The sequence below is a fragment of the Mesoplodon densirostris genome, chromosome 9, assembly GCF_025265405.1.
Source record: "Mesoplodon densirostris isolate mMesDen1 chromosome 9, mMesDen1 primary haplotype, whole genome shotgun sequence".
Classification (NCBI taxonomy): domain Eukaryota; kingdom Metazoa; phylum Chordata; class Mammalia; order Artiodactyla; family Ziphiidae; genus Mesoplodon; species Mesoplodon densirostris.
This window is the reverse complement of record NC_082669.1, coordinates 41,836,230-41,850,447: the sequence shown is the minus strand read 5'-3', so window position 1 is coordinate 41,850,447 and position 14,218 is coordinate 41,836,230. Positions and strand designations below refer to the sequence as shown.

The following is a 14,218-nucleotide window of genomic DNA, read 5'->3' as shown; positions in this document are numbered from 1 at the left end:
CATTCTTTTAAAAATTAACTTTTCATAATTTTTTGTTCTTTGTGAAATTTGAATTCTTGTGGCTTGTTTTTTGTATCTAAAAGACCAGGTTGAAGCTGCCATGTATGAACGTGTAGAAATTCATAGCCATCAAGATATTTTCTCTCTCTTTATCCCTTTCTTTTTCTCCCACACATCCTCTTCTTCCTCTGATCCCTCCCAACACAGATGGTGAGGGAGGGGTTGTCAATGCACACACACAGTAAATTGAAATTTATTCAATTCTATGAATTCTCTGAATTTAATTGATACTACTACTTTTGATAGTTATGTTCTGGAGTTAGGAGGAAGGATTTAAACAAAAGTTCATTATGACCAGACCCATCAGTCTTCGTATGTTGAAAGACATCTATAGCTTATAAAATAATTAGATTTGAAAATGGGCAGCATTTATCTCTTTAAATACTCTAGACCCTGTAAGGTGACACTTTTCAAACATTCTCTTCAGTCATTTCTGGTGAGAGGTTTTTCCTTAGCATTAATATTCCTGTCATTCTTACTACCAGTTTTCATTATCTTGTGGCTAGCCAGAGCTCAGTCCATGGGTGAGGCAGTATAACATTATTAAAAAATAAATTGAGTCAATTCAGTGAAATAAACATTTTTTGCATACTACTAAATTTAAATTATTGATTAATTTGGTTGTTTAATATTATTTTAAACAGTACTAAACTAGATTCTCCTAAAGTAGTAAATCATTTATTTTCTGTATTTGCTTAGAGTTTAAGAATTTTTTAAATTACTTTAAAAATTACTTCAGTACACTGTAATATTATCTTTAACCTTTTTCACTGACTATGGAATGGAGATTTCAGACATTAAAATATACATTATTATATATTTTAATTTCACATATGACATATGAATACATCCTTGCAAAATATTAAGTGAAACTGAAATATCTTTGTTATGAGGAACAACTTAAGAAAACTTTTTACCCCTCCCCAAGCTATCCATAAAATTTTTTATGTATCTTTTACTGATGTCAGTATTCCAGTTTTAATATTTTTTCATGATTTGTTTTTTTTGTTGTTGACTTTTCATCTTTTTTCCATGAGGCTCCTTATATATAACGAGATATCTTATTTTTTCATTTGCACTTACATTTTTCTTTATCATTTTCCATCTGTTAGCAATTGCATTTGAAAACTGAACTCATACAATTTATTGTTTTCAAAATAAACTTTCTTCTGTGACAGTAAAATCTATTTAGACTTTTACTGACATGATGTGAATTCCATCACAAACCTGTTTTCAATTTTCATTATTTATTTCATTGATCATCAATAGAACAAATGAATTAGGATAAGTGAAATGGAGGTTTGTACCTGGTTCTACCACTAATTTCCTGAGTGACCCATGTGAGTCACTTCAGAGCTGTTTAACTATGATATAGAAATGCCCACTGCCTTTCCTTTAATTACTTTGCAAGACAGATTTTAGTCTTGGAGGTTTAGGAGTAGTAATTTTTTGTTTTCTCTATACATGTAGTAGATAATGTAGAAAATCAAAGTGCAGGTAAACAAAAATGATTAAAACTTTCATAAAATCTCAATTCCAAAAGATAGTTACAAGTAAGATTTTGGCATTTACTTTAAAGATACATTTATATGTATATTATATAGATCCCCAAAAGGTTACCCTTTTTATAGTGATTTGTGACTTATTTGTTTAAAAAATTGTGAATGTTAGAGAGGTTTATAGTATACTTGGTCTTAGCTATATCTGAAGTAGAACTTAAAGATAAGTCTGTATACTTGAATAAATGCTTTAATATTTGGAGCATGTAAAATATGACAGTGTATTTCATAAACTCAAAACATTACACTGGAAGGATACACATAATGAACAGCTGAGTTATTTATGATAAGTTATAAACAAAAAAGGTATTGTGATAAACATCCTGTAGGGCAGTTGAAAAAAATCTTGAGACTCAACTTTCATAGGTATGTGTTTGTTCATGTGGGGTAAAAGCCTCTACGTGTAATAATATATGCATTAATTTGCTTTGAGTTCTTAACTATCTAAAATTTGATCCGTTTCCTTCTGAGTCAAATGATAAATACCATGTGACATATTATGTGTTAATAAACACCAAAATGTTAAAACTATAATTATATTCCAATTTATATATTTTTTCATGTCTTCTTACTGTGTAGGTGACTCTTCTCAAAAGTTTTTTTCTTCATTACCTTGTGGTGGACTTGGGGTAAGTATGAGTTTGTTTACTGCTTTTTAAAAAAATTTTTTTATTGGAGTATAGTTGATTTATAATGTTGTGTTAGTTTCATGTGTACAGTAAAGTAAATCAGTTATACATATATCCACTCTTTTAGATTCTTTTCCCGTATAGGTCATTACAGAGTACTGAGTAGAGTTCCCTGTGCTATACAGTAGGTCCTTATTAGTTATCTATTTTATATATAGTAGTGTGTATATGTCAATCCCAGTCACTCAAATTATCCCCGCCCCCTTTTCCACCTGGTAACCGTAACTTTGTTTTCTACACCTGTGACTCTGTTCTGTAAATAAGTTCATTTGTACCATTTTTTTTAGATTGTACATACAAGCGATATCATATGGTATTTGTCTTTCTCTGTCTGACTTACTTCACTCAGTATGACAATCTCTGGGTCCATCCATGTTGTTGCAAATGGTATTATTTTGTTCTTTTTTATGGCTGAGTAATATTCCATTGTATATATGTACCACACCTTCTTTATCCATTCGTCTGTCAATGGGTCCATGTCCTGGCTATTGTAAATAACACTGCAGTGAACATTGGGGTGCATGTATCTTTTCGAATTATGGTGTTCTCCAGATATATGCCCAGGGATGGGATTGCTGGATCATATGGTAGTCATATGTTTAGTTTTTTAAGGAACCACCATACTGTTCTCCATAATGGTTGTACCGATTTACATTCCCACCAACAGAGTAGGAGGGTTCCCTTTTCTCCACACCCTCTCCAGCATTTATTGTTTGTAGATTTTTTGATGATGGCCATTCTGACTGGTATGAGGTGATACCTCATTGTAGTTTTGAGTGCTTTTTGACCATCTGTATGCCTTCTTTGAAGAAATGTCTATTTAGATATTCTGCCAGTTTTTCCATTGGGTTGTTTGTTTTTTTGGTATTGAGCTGCATGAGCTGTTTGTATATTTTGGAGATGAATCCCTTGTTGGTTGCTTCGTTTGCAAATATTTTCTCCCATTCTGTCATTTGTCTTTTTGTTTTGTTTATGGTTTCGTTTGCTGTGCAAAAGCTTTTAAGTTTAGTTAGGTCCCATTTGTTTATTTTTGTTTGTATTTTCATTATTCTAGGAGGTGGATCCAAAAAGGTCTTGCTGCAATTTATGTGAAAGACTGTTCTGCCTGTTTTCCTCTAAGAGTTTTATAGTATCTGGTCTTACATTTAGGTCTTTAATCCACTTTGAGTGTTCTAATTTCATTCGTTTACATGTAGCTGTCCAGTTTTCCCAGCATCACTTATTGAAGAGACTCTTTTCTCCATTGTATATTCTTGCCTCCTTTGTCATAGATTAGGTAACTACAGGTGCGTGGGTTTATCTCTGGACTTTCTATCCTGTTCCATTGACCTGTATTTCTTTTTGTGCCAGTACCATACTGTTTTGATGACTGTAGCTTTGTAGTATAATCCAAAGTCAGGCAGCCTGATTCCTCCAGCTCTGTTTTTCTTTCTCAAGATTGCTTTGGCTATTCATGGTCTTTTGTGTTTCCATACAAATTGTAAAGTTTTTTGTTCTAATTCTGTGAAAAATGCCTTTGGTAATTTGATAGGGATTACATTTAACCTGTAGATTGCTTTGGGCAGTATAGTCATTTTCACAATATTGATTCTTCCAATCCAAGAACATGGTATATCTCTCCATCAGTTTGTGTCATCTCCAGTTTCTTTCATCAGCATCTTATGGTTTTCTGAGTACAGAAAACCTGTACTTGCTTCCTTAGGTAAGTTTATTCCTAGGTATTTTATTCTTTTTGATGTGATGGTAAATGGGATTGTTTCTGTTTACTGCTTTTAAATAACATAAACTTCCAAAAATATATCCTTTGATTTATCTGGTCAGTTGTGTTTAAGACTGTTTCTCAGTAGAAGTTATGCTGGACTTCAGGTTATTATGGCTACATAATTTGTAGGGCTCAATGCCAAATGAAAATAGAGATCCCTTTGTTCAGAAATTATTAAGAATTTCAAGATGGCAAAAGTACCAAAGTAATCCAAATATGGGGCCCTGCTAACTATAGGTTCCTGTGTGAAGCCACTTTGCTAGACTTTTATATTGCTAGAGAAAAGGTAATATGAGAGGGTTCATAACGTAGTTTCATAGCAGAATTCAGTTTTCAGTAGAGTCATGCTGAGTATGCATATGCATTATATTCCTGGTGAAAATGGCATAAACTTCACAAAGCACTTTGCATTGTGGGACATTTTGTTTGTGAACCTCCTGAGGCCATTTTTGTCTTCAATAATTAACAAAGCCTTTTTGACCCAGGATATTTATACCATATTTCAAGGACAAATTTGTTCAAATCCAACAACGTATGAAGAAAAATGTCTACATTTCTGTGGATGATTAGAACATACCCTATAACCTGCAATCTATTTAAAGTTAACCCTTACCAGTAAGAAGCCATCATCCTGTAGAACTGAGTGCTAAATCATGTTAGGACAAAGTAATTCTAGATCAGGTTTCCAAGGACTAAGGGATTTAAGTCAGTTAAGTTTCTTAGATATTGAAGGAAAGAACACAACTAGTCCTGAGTACGTTTTAGGTGATATTTTGCTATAACTAAATTTTATACAGGGAAATCCCATACATTTTCAGCTAATTCTGTAATTTTAGTGATGCTAGATTTTGCAAGGATAATCTTTCTATTCCTTCACCTGTGACTCTGCCTTCTAGAAATAAAAATGGCAACTACAACCAATATCCATTTGGACTTTACAGTTTACCAACATGCACCTGAGGTTTGTAATAACATTATAACATAGTCATAATTATTAACACCATTTTGCCAATGAGAACCTGAAGGCTCAGAGAAGTGAGGTTATTTTGCTGAAGTTACTTAGTAAAGGCTGAAAGGCTGAAGGTATGAGGTTGACGTGCACGTCCATGTGGAGGAGTTCCAAAAGAGCATTTTAGGTCCTTCCAACGCTCTCATCTTCAACAGACCAACCGCAGCCCCTGGAGCCTAGCAGTGCATCTGTGTGGCTAATGTAGTGTGGTCCCCTTGATGGCAGCTCACCAGTGAACTTTGCTTTTTGACTCCTAGGACAGGACAGTCACCATCCCACATTAATCCATGCTCATTTTTTGCAAACCTCCAGTGAAGCCAGGAGCTTACAGAGTCATTCTAGAAAGCAGAGAATTTACTGACTTTTAAAATGGGTTTCATTGGTTTTTGCACTTATTTTCTGACATCCCAAGTGGCCATTTTTAGAGAATGGCTCATTACCTACAAATGAGGCAAAGAATGAAGCAAAGTTAATGACTACTTAGTGGGTATGGTAATGGGGAGGAAATCAAAGCTGTGAAAAGAGTGGTGATCATCAAACTCCCACTCACTTACAAGTACATTTAATTCATGATCCAGAGTTGAAATAAGGACAGTTTACTAGGACCCACTTCCCAAGTCTGACCTCTGCTGTGCCTATGACTCACTATGCCTTGAACATAAAATACATGTACTCAACTGTGCTAAACACATACCAAGTAAACTTCTTATTCTTTAGCAAGAACTGCTCTAGTAAACTCTCAGAAGTACCCAAGGGATGAATAGTGACTGCTGCTTCTGGCACAGTGGGTGTCATAGAATAACACCTAATCAATATGGTGGCATCAAAGGTGGTGGATAAATCTAGCTTGCACAAGCGGAAGCAGGAAGAGTAAGACTGGATTAGTTTGACTCCATCACTGCTGGAAAGCTCTGGAGAGAGGCACCTCTGTTTTTCAAATTGGCCTATAGGTCTCCTGGTGGTGTTTATGTAGGTCTAGGTGAGTGTGTATGTGTTGTGTATACCTACACTTGTTGATGCTCTAGAGAACAAGCTTGATTCAGTGTTTTGGGTTTTTTTTTTAGGAATCGGATTGTGTTCTTAGACATTCAGGAACCATCTTGACTCCTAAGATATTTGGTTTTGGTATAAGTCCTAAGAGAAACTCTGGGTCCTGTGGATTTGTATCCATCTAAAATTTTACCTCCAGGACAGTCCAAGACATACTAAGTATACAAAAGATACCCAGTATGAACATGGAGTGGCCCAGCTTGGCAACATGGGGGCACACCAGCAAGCTTGGAAACCACTAAAATCGCTTTTGTCTTAAGGCATTTCTTCCGGTTCATATTGTCTAAGATGAACCCATTGGTTTAAATGCCAAAACACCTAATGCTCCCCAGTCGTTGGGATAAACCCCAGTTGCCTAGAATATATACCTTCCTACCAGATGGGTTTAATTTATACCTACTGAATGCTGATGGATTAATTGGCTTTTGAGGGATCTGCCTGGGACATTATGAAATTTAAAAAATCTCTGCCTCTTATTAGATCTTCCTGTAAAATTGCAGGTGATAATTTGGTCAAGCAGCTCAATGGGTGAATGGTAATAAGTTGCTTTAAAGTGTGCTCTCCAGAATTGCATTTTGGACAACAATCTCAAGGTTTCCAAATTCCTTTGTGTTTGGTTCTCATTTTGTTTCGTTACTATGGCATGACTCATTTCTGATTACTGTGTGATTGCACTGCAAGAAAATGCACCAACTGAAAACTGAAAAGAGCATTTTACCAAATCCTGGGCCTTGGTAGTCATATAGTGAAACAGATAATTAAGGGACTCTGGAAACAAAAGCCAGTGCCGAACCACTTTAGTTCTCACTCCTCAGGGTATATCACTAAAAATAGTGATCATTTTCCTGGCCATCTGACCTGCTGCTGTGTGAAGAAATCTTGAAGTCATTTCTCAGCCTTATTTTTCCCTCTTCACTTGATAGGCCACAAAAAAACCCACAAAAGCAAGGACGAGCAGGCTTTTATGATAATGTCGTCATCAGCTCCCAGCTTCAAACGCTTCTGCGGCTTTTGAGTTGTCATTTATAACTTGGAACTGAATCGACCCATAATTCCCCTGATACACTTAGAGAAATTGATAACAGACTCTGCACTTCTTTTATGGCTCGGAGGAGGCAACTCCAATCACATCACTATTGGCAGGCAATATTATTTTTTGACATGGTTGTAAAAGTATAAAGGGGCTTATGGCATTTGTTTAGATGAGGAATGGGCTCTCAAGCTGTGCTGGGGTTTACAGGACCAGATTAGTGAGAAGCAAAGGGAATATGATGTTTGCAAACAGGATATGATTTTATATATAAGTTTGGGTTTCATGCTCTGTTCCCTGGGGAAAGCCGTGCAGACAGCAGAGAATTCCACTTTTATCCTTCAACAGACAAGCTCCTAGTGCCAAAAGGCAGAAAAATAAACGTGGTCAATGGGCAGTGTCAGACCCTTGATTGGAGGAGGAGGAGCTGTGGAAGAGGCAGAACAATTCCCTGGGAGGAATGAGGAATTGCAGAGCATGGGCAGAATCTGGGCCTGCCTAACTGGTCAAAGATGTGCCAGAAATGAGGCTCTGGGAGGTTGAATCAAGGCACCTTCTCCAGCAGCAGCCCAGTCAGTCCGTGAACATGACACTGGCTTCTTTTTTTTTTTTTTTTTTTTTTGCGGTATGCGGGCCTCCCACTGTTGTGGCCTCTCCCGTTGCGGAGCACAGGCTCCGGACGCGCAGGCCCAGCGGCCATGGCTCACGGGGCGCTCCGCGGCATATGGGATCCCCCCAGACCGGGGCACGAACCCGTATCCCCTGCATCGGCAGGCGGACTCTCAACCACTGCGCCACCAGGGAAGCCCGACACTGGCTTCTTATTACAAACTTTTACTCTGTCCATATTCTCTTTGATTACACCTAGATCTGGCACCCTGTGAGGCTTATGGATGTCATTTTTTGTGATTTTTGGGGAGGGGGAAATAGGGAGAAGGATTAGGTGATTGTGTGGAGGTAATTTGAGGCTTATTTCAATTGCTCAGAGGTTTTCAGGAGACATTTTAGTTATATACTAACTATACTCCCTATAGAGGAGGCAGGTTTGGAAAAAATGTGTCAAATTTTCTTGAATTTCGTCAAATTAAAAATGTAAGCTCTCCCCTCTGATGTATGAAATGTACATGTATATATATATGATATATATATATACACACACACATATTTTCAGAAGCAAATTCTATTCTTTCACTACATTTATAACTTCATATTATTTCCCCATTTATTATGTACCACATTGGTCCTCCGCATTCATTCCCCCAATGACAATTTAAAAAGTTCCAGTGGCAAGCCTTTCAAAGACAGCTTTCTCTATTGTATTATAATATCAAGGAATGATTTATTTTATGACCAAATCTATGGACATATGGTTAAATTCAACATAACAGAAAGTTTTGGTTAATACATTTTTCTGCTGTTTACAGTGGTCTTCTTTGAAACAAAAAAAATCAGTATTTTAGAAGGCATAACATGTGCCTCATAAGAGGGGTGAAGGGCCAGAAAAAGTAAGATAAGGCTCCTTGCCAGTGATTAGACAAGGAGCAGGAATGCAAAGACTAATGAGACAAGACTACTTTTCCCATTGCTCATAGCCTTTTCAGTGGGCTGATCTGGGTAAACGTTGTGCTGTGGGAGCACAGAGGAGGGAGCTTCCAGAACAGAAAAGAAAGAAGAGGGGTGTGGAGGTTAACTCCAGCAGTTGTAAGCTGAATATTCAAGAACAATTAGGAATGAACGTGTGTGTGTGTGTGTGTGTGTGTGTATGTTCGGGGTGGGTTATGACTGTGGAGTAGCAGGGAGGCATCCAGGCATTAACTGTTTAGGCTCTCATAACACACCATATTTTTGACAAATGCACCAAGCAGTTGTCGATTAGTAGGAAATTTTTTTCCTCAGATAAAAACAGAACCAAACCCTAATGCTTATGCCAAAATTTGGATATTCCTGAAGTTTTGATAATGATTCAGGAACCCCTTACTCTTATCTTAAGTATATGCATCATGTGTTATTCTCACCCAGTTATCCCAAGCAAACACAATGCTTTTTGTTACATCTGCAGAAAGAGGAGGGAATGGCATCTGTTTCTCACATGCAGTAATCAGGATAATGTTGATTTCTCTCATATTAATGGTCAGCTCAGACCTGGCTTGCAATCAGTGTTTCATTTCCTCCACTGCTGCTATCAAAGATGCATCACAGTCCTCTTCCCTCCAGCACAATAAGAGGATCCACCCTGATTTGGAATCTCTCTTTTCCTCATCTCCCTTTCTAATTGTATTTGGATTTTCATTAGTTTTAAACTTGACGCAAATGATACTAGCAGGAACACCCCAGGGCACCTGGAAAAAGTAAAACAGATAAGCGGCCTTAATGAAATTGTTTTGAGAATTTTGTTTCATGCTGTGGATTCCACAAAAAGATCATGTTGCCCCAGACTTGGAAAATATAGTACAAAATATTATGCAAGCCAGGAAATTCTTTCTAAATAACAAAGGAAGTTTCCAGTATTGCATAAATTATGCTAATTGTGTATACTCAATGATAGTTGCAGGGAAATAGACAACATTCCCCACAGAGATAGACATACATACATTACTCTGTGTTTACTGTGAACTGTAAAATTTTATAGAATCTTTAAATGCATGATGTCCATTGCAGGGAAGAGGAAAATTAGAAATGAAAACCTTAACTTCCTCCTTAATTCATTCACTTAACTGTAGCATGCCATCATTGATTAAATTCTTTCGATTGCTTTGACATTATGGCTAAACACAACAGGATGCATTTTGGGGGTTTGGGGTTTTTTTTAATTTTTCTTTTTTTTTAAGATTTAATTTAATTTTTATTTTTTTGGCTGCGTTGGGTCTTCGTTGCTGCGCACGGGCTTTCTCTAGTTGTGAAGAGTGGGGGCTACTCTTCGTTGCAGTGCGTGAGCTTCTCATTGCAGTGGCTTCTCTTGTTGTGGAGCACGGGTTCTAGGCACGCGGGCCTCAGTAGTTGCGGCATGCGGGCTCAGTAATCGTGGCATGTGGGCTCTAGAGCGCAGGCTCAGTAGTTGTGGCGCACGGGCTTAATTGCTCCGCGGCATGTGGGATCTTCCCGCAGCAGGGATCGAACCCGTGTCCCCTGCATTGGCAGGCGGATTCTTATTCACTGCACCCCCACGGAAGTCCCGACAACAGCATGCATTTTGAAATTTCATTTTCATTTTCTTATTTAAAGTACAAATGAATATAACAAAACTATTAAAATTCTTCTGTTGTCAAAATGAGATAGCTTAGAAATGCTGTCATCAAAGCTTTACACATGTGTTTTTTACACTCGGGGCTACAACACCTGTAAAAAATGACATACACAACTATGTCACCCAAAGTAGTGTCAGTAGTAGAGAAGAAGAAAACATATTCATTTCTGGAATTCCTTTTTCTGTCATTTTTCTCTGTTCCTTTTCTTTACTGGCCTATGGTTCTTGATTATAAACATTCAGACAAGAAAAATTGCACCTTAGAGCCTGCAGTTGCTGAAGGTAAATGGATTTGATGAACTTCAGGCTTCTATCTAACTCAGGAAATCTGTGCTTCTATGAAACAAAAATTCAGAAATTAAAACATTCTAGAATAAATTTGAATATACATCACTGATTGTCACTTCTGATTGTCAAGAAAACATAAAACCTTAGGTCCAACAAAAATTTAGAGTTGACAAAGGAAATGAGACTACCTAGGAAAAAGAAATCTTTGGGACAGCTTCTGTGCTGTGCAGCCTGAAATGCAGATAAATCCAGGCTCACCTCAGACTTTCATTTTGATGTGAAAAAACTACACTTATATTTTCCCTTTGTCACATTTCTACCCTGGATAGTTTCGGGTCCAGATACTCATCCTGTAACTAATATCTAATACATAGTATTGATATATCATTACTGGGTTTGTCTCTGCCAAGTATTTTGGCAGAAAGTTTAATAAAGTATAACTATTATGATTCTCAAACAATACACACAGTTTTTCTTACAAAATCCAAAACTAAAATAAATTAGTTTACTGAATGCTTGAGCCATAGTAGGCAGTTCACAGCAGAGTTCCTAGGACTTAATTATTCCAAACCCCCAAGTAGAATCCATAGCTCCCAACGCCTAGGCCAGCAGCATCATTATCACTGGGTCGTGTTTTATTTTTAAATATAAAATAATAAGTAAAATAAAGGACTTGAAATACAGAGCAATGACGCACCTTAGCAATGAAGCATATACACTGATTCATTGTTTTTATTGAGGCTAATAAGACTATTGAAGGGCTAATATATTTGAGAATGATATGCATCCAAAACCATTTGGTTTATTTATGCTTTTATCATATTCTAAACAATATGATTTATATGGTCTATAACTAATATGTACTGTGGATACATTGTTATCCTTTATAACAATCTTTAAAGACTTCTCAAAGTGATTCTATACCATTCCGAAGTGTAATCATTCAATCCCAGGAGACTTACTACTAACTGTGTAACTGAGGCTTTGTAGTCTACAGAAAAGGAAACTGAGGCTCAGAGAGGAGAGTAACTTGTTCAAGTCTCATAGTTAGTAGGTGGTGAAGTATAATAGAAGTCTCCTGATTCCTGAGCTCTTAACCACAGTTCTGTGTACACACAACTCACCATAATTTCAACCTCACATGATTGTCAGCACTCCTTTCCCAAATGAGAATAACCCTAACCGTAAGAAAAGCAAAATTGTTTCTTTTGCCAAGAACATTCTCTTTTTAATTGAAATTCCTATAAAGTATTAAATCCATGAACTCAGACATCATTAATTTGAGGTAAAAAATTATGTAGCTGTATACAGCATTTCAACTCTTAACTGGACCCCTGAAGAATCTCTGGCCTTGGAGGAAACCACTGTGGAGTGGGTTAGAGAGAATCTCATTTCATACACCGACTGAGTCAGAGTTAATTTTATTAAGTTGCTTTTGGTAGGAATGGGGCTCTAACATGCATTGTTTAGTGAATAAGAAGATCAGCTTATTATGAAATACCCTTTACACAGTATGTGCATCAGATTAAATAAAGAAGCAGTAGGAAAATACTGACATGATATTACTTGGCTGTAGCTCTAACTCAGTCTTGGTAGGACTGATCAGCAGGTCACTGAAATTGTGAATAGCAACAATGGGAACTCTCACGTTCCTTCACTGACCACATAACCCACAGGAATCCATATATTATTTGTCAAATCCTTTAGTCCACCAGTATCTTAACTAAAGATCCTGAGTCTCAAGATGTAGCACTTTGCCACAACAAACATGTTACTTCATTTATTCTTGTTATTGGCACGCAAATAGCAAAGGGATATTTTTCTGAAGATGAAGAGTGACTAAAAATTGCACATGTAAGGTCAGTAGAGCTGCCAGAAAGCAGTCGATCATACTGGGAGGGGGTTTGTAGTAGAGCATTAACGTACATGGCCTGCCCCTTGTCTCCTCCAGCTGCTGCATTAATAGTTCACGCCTTCTTTCCATATGGAATGTTGGTCACAGTGTTCATTCATCATATCCATGGTTTTCCTTGGAATCTGAAGGTCCTCCCTGTAGTTGCTCTGTTTCTTTTTCATCTCACCATGACTAAAGAAGCTAAGGTGTGGGCATTATAACCTACAAGTGATCCCAAGGGAATGGGCTGTCATTCATGTGTTCCTTGCAGTGTTGAACAAAAGAGAGAAAGCATGTGGTTTCACCCACCCATTGTCATCATAAATCCATCCCAGCTCCATTTCAAAGGTCTCAGGGTTTCAGCAGAACATCTAACATGAAATGAATACATATATTCGAAGAGCTGGCATGTTGTATCATATGGGAGATGGGAGAACACCCATTGTTTCAGGCTGCAGAGCCAAATGAAGAAGAATCCAATAAAGAATGCCATGGCTCCTCAGCCCAGAAGTAGGTCTCTCATCATTACACTACAGAGGAGAAAAGTGATGATAACCCAGAGTTATAGTGGCCTCTCAAGAGGTTCTGAAGTGTTGCTACCTAGATGACTGCAGAACTATCCCTGAGAGGTTTTATGATTTTAGGGGATATGTCCTTCTGCCCAGCCCTAGAGTCAGAGAAACCAGCGATGAAAAGTCTCTGTTAATAATTATTTCATTCATGTGAGTCTCAGTTTCTTCATCTGTATAATAGGGATAATGAAGCCTCTCTCATTGTGTTATTGTGAAGATCAAATGTAATGATGTAGGTTATCAATGACAGCTGTGTCTATAGAATGGCCACTTCCCCACTTTGACGGGTGGCCCTAATTTTTTCTCCTTTTGCAGAGAGTAAATAGGTTGCTGTCTCAAGGGTGTGATTTAAAAGCTTCAAAGCTCTGAAACCCTGGGGTCTCATAGGATGCACCTACCCAACTGATGTTCTACCATTAGAATCCTGGCACTGTTAGGAGACTAATAAGGAGGGGGAGGCCATTGTTTTTAGAAGCCCCTATGATGAAGCACATGGGCAAAGAACCTTGATTTAGGAATTGGAATATTTGGATTCAAATCTCCACACTGTCACAACTTGAAAAGTGTTTCTCTGACTGTGAAGTGCAGAATCGGATTCAACAGTACTGGATGGGGCCTGAGGTTCTGCATTTTTAACAAACACCCACATGATGTCAATGCTGCTGATCCATGGACCACAGTTTGAGTGACAAGATCCTGTATGACCGTGAATGGACAAATCATTTAATTTTTCTGTTCTTCAGTTTCTTTACTTCTTCTAAGTAGAGGTGATTAATGAAATGTGCTTTATCTTTCTCCTTGGGGACAAATGTGACATGCTTGGGGATCTGGTTGACTAAGACTTAGATAAGCAGTCTGTCTCCTTTGGGCAAATAGTCACAGGGCAAGGAAGTTTCTATGAGGGGCAGGGGTGAACCATGACAGCAGAGGTCCAGGGTGCTAGGGGGAGCTCCAGGTGATGCTGGATGCCAAGCCAGGGAAAGGAGGCACCTGATTCTGGCAAATGAAAGCTTCAGGGCTAGGTGTGACACTGACTGAGGAAAAAAGAATGGTTCTTCACT

General features: G+C 37.7%; 1 protein-coding gene across 9 annotated transcripts in view; it reads left to right on the top strand.

Moving 5' to 3' along the window:
* HDAC9 (histone deacetylase 9) overlaps positions 1-14,218 on the top strand; it is a 579,212-nt gene that overhangs the window by 283,947 nt on the left and 281,047 nt on the right. For all 9 annotated transcript variants that reach the window (XM_060108643.1, XM_060108642.1, XM_060108648.1 and 6 more), the window contains one exon: positions 2,199-2,248. In XM_060108643.1, the coding sequence (XP_059964626.1) occupies positions 2,199-2,248 (50 nt within the window). The remainder of the gene's footprint in view (positions 1-2,198; positions 2,249-14,218) is intronic.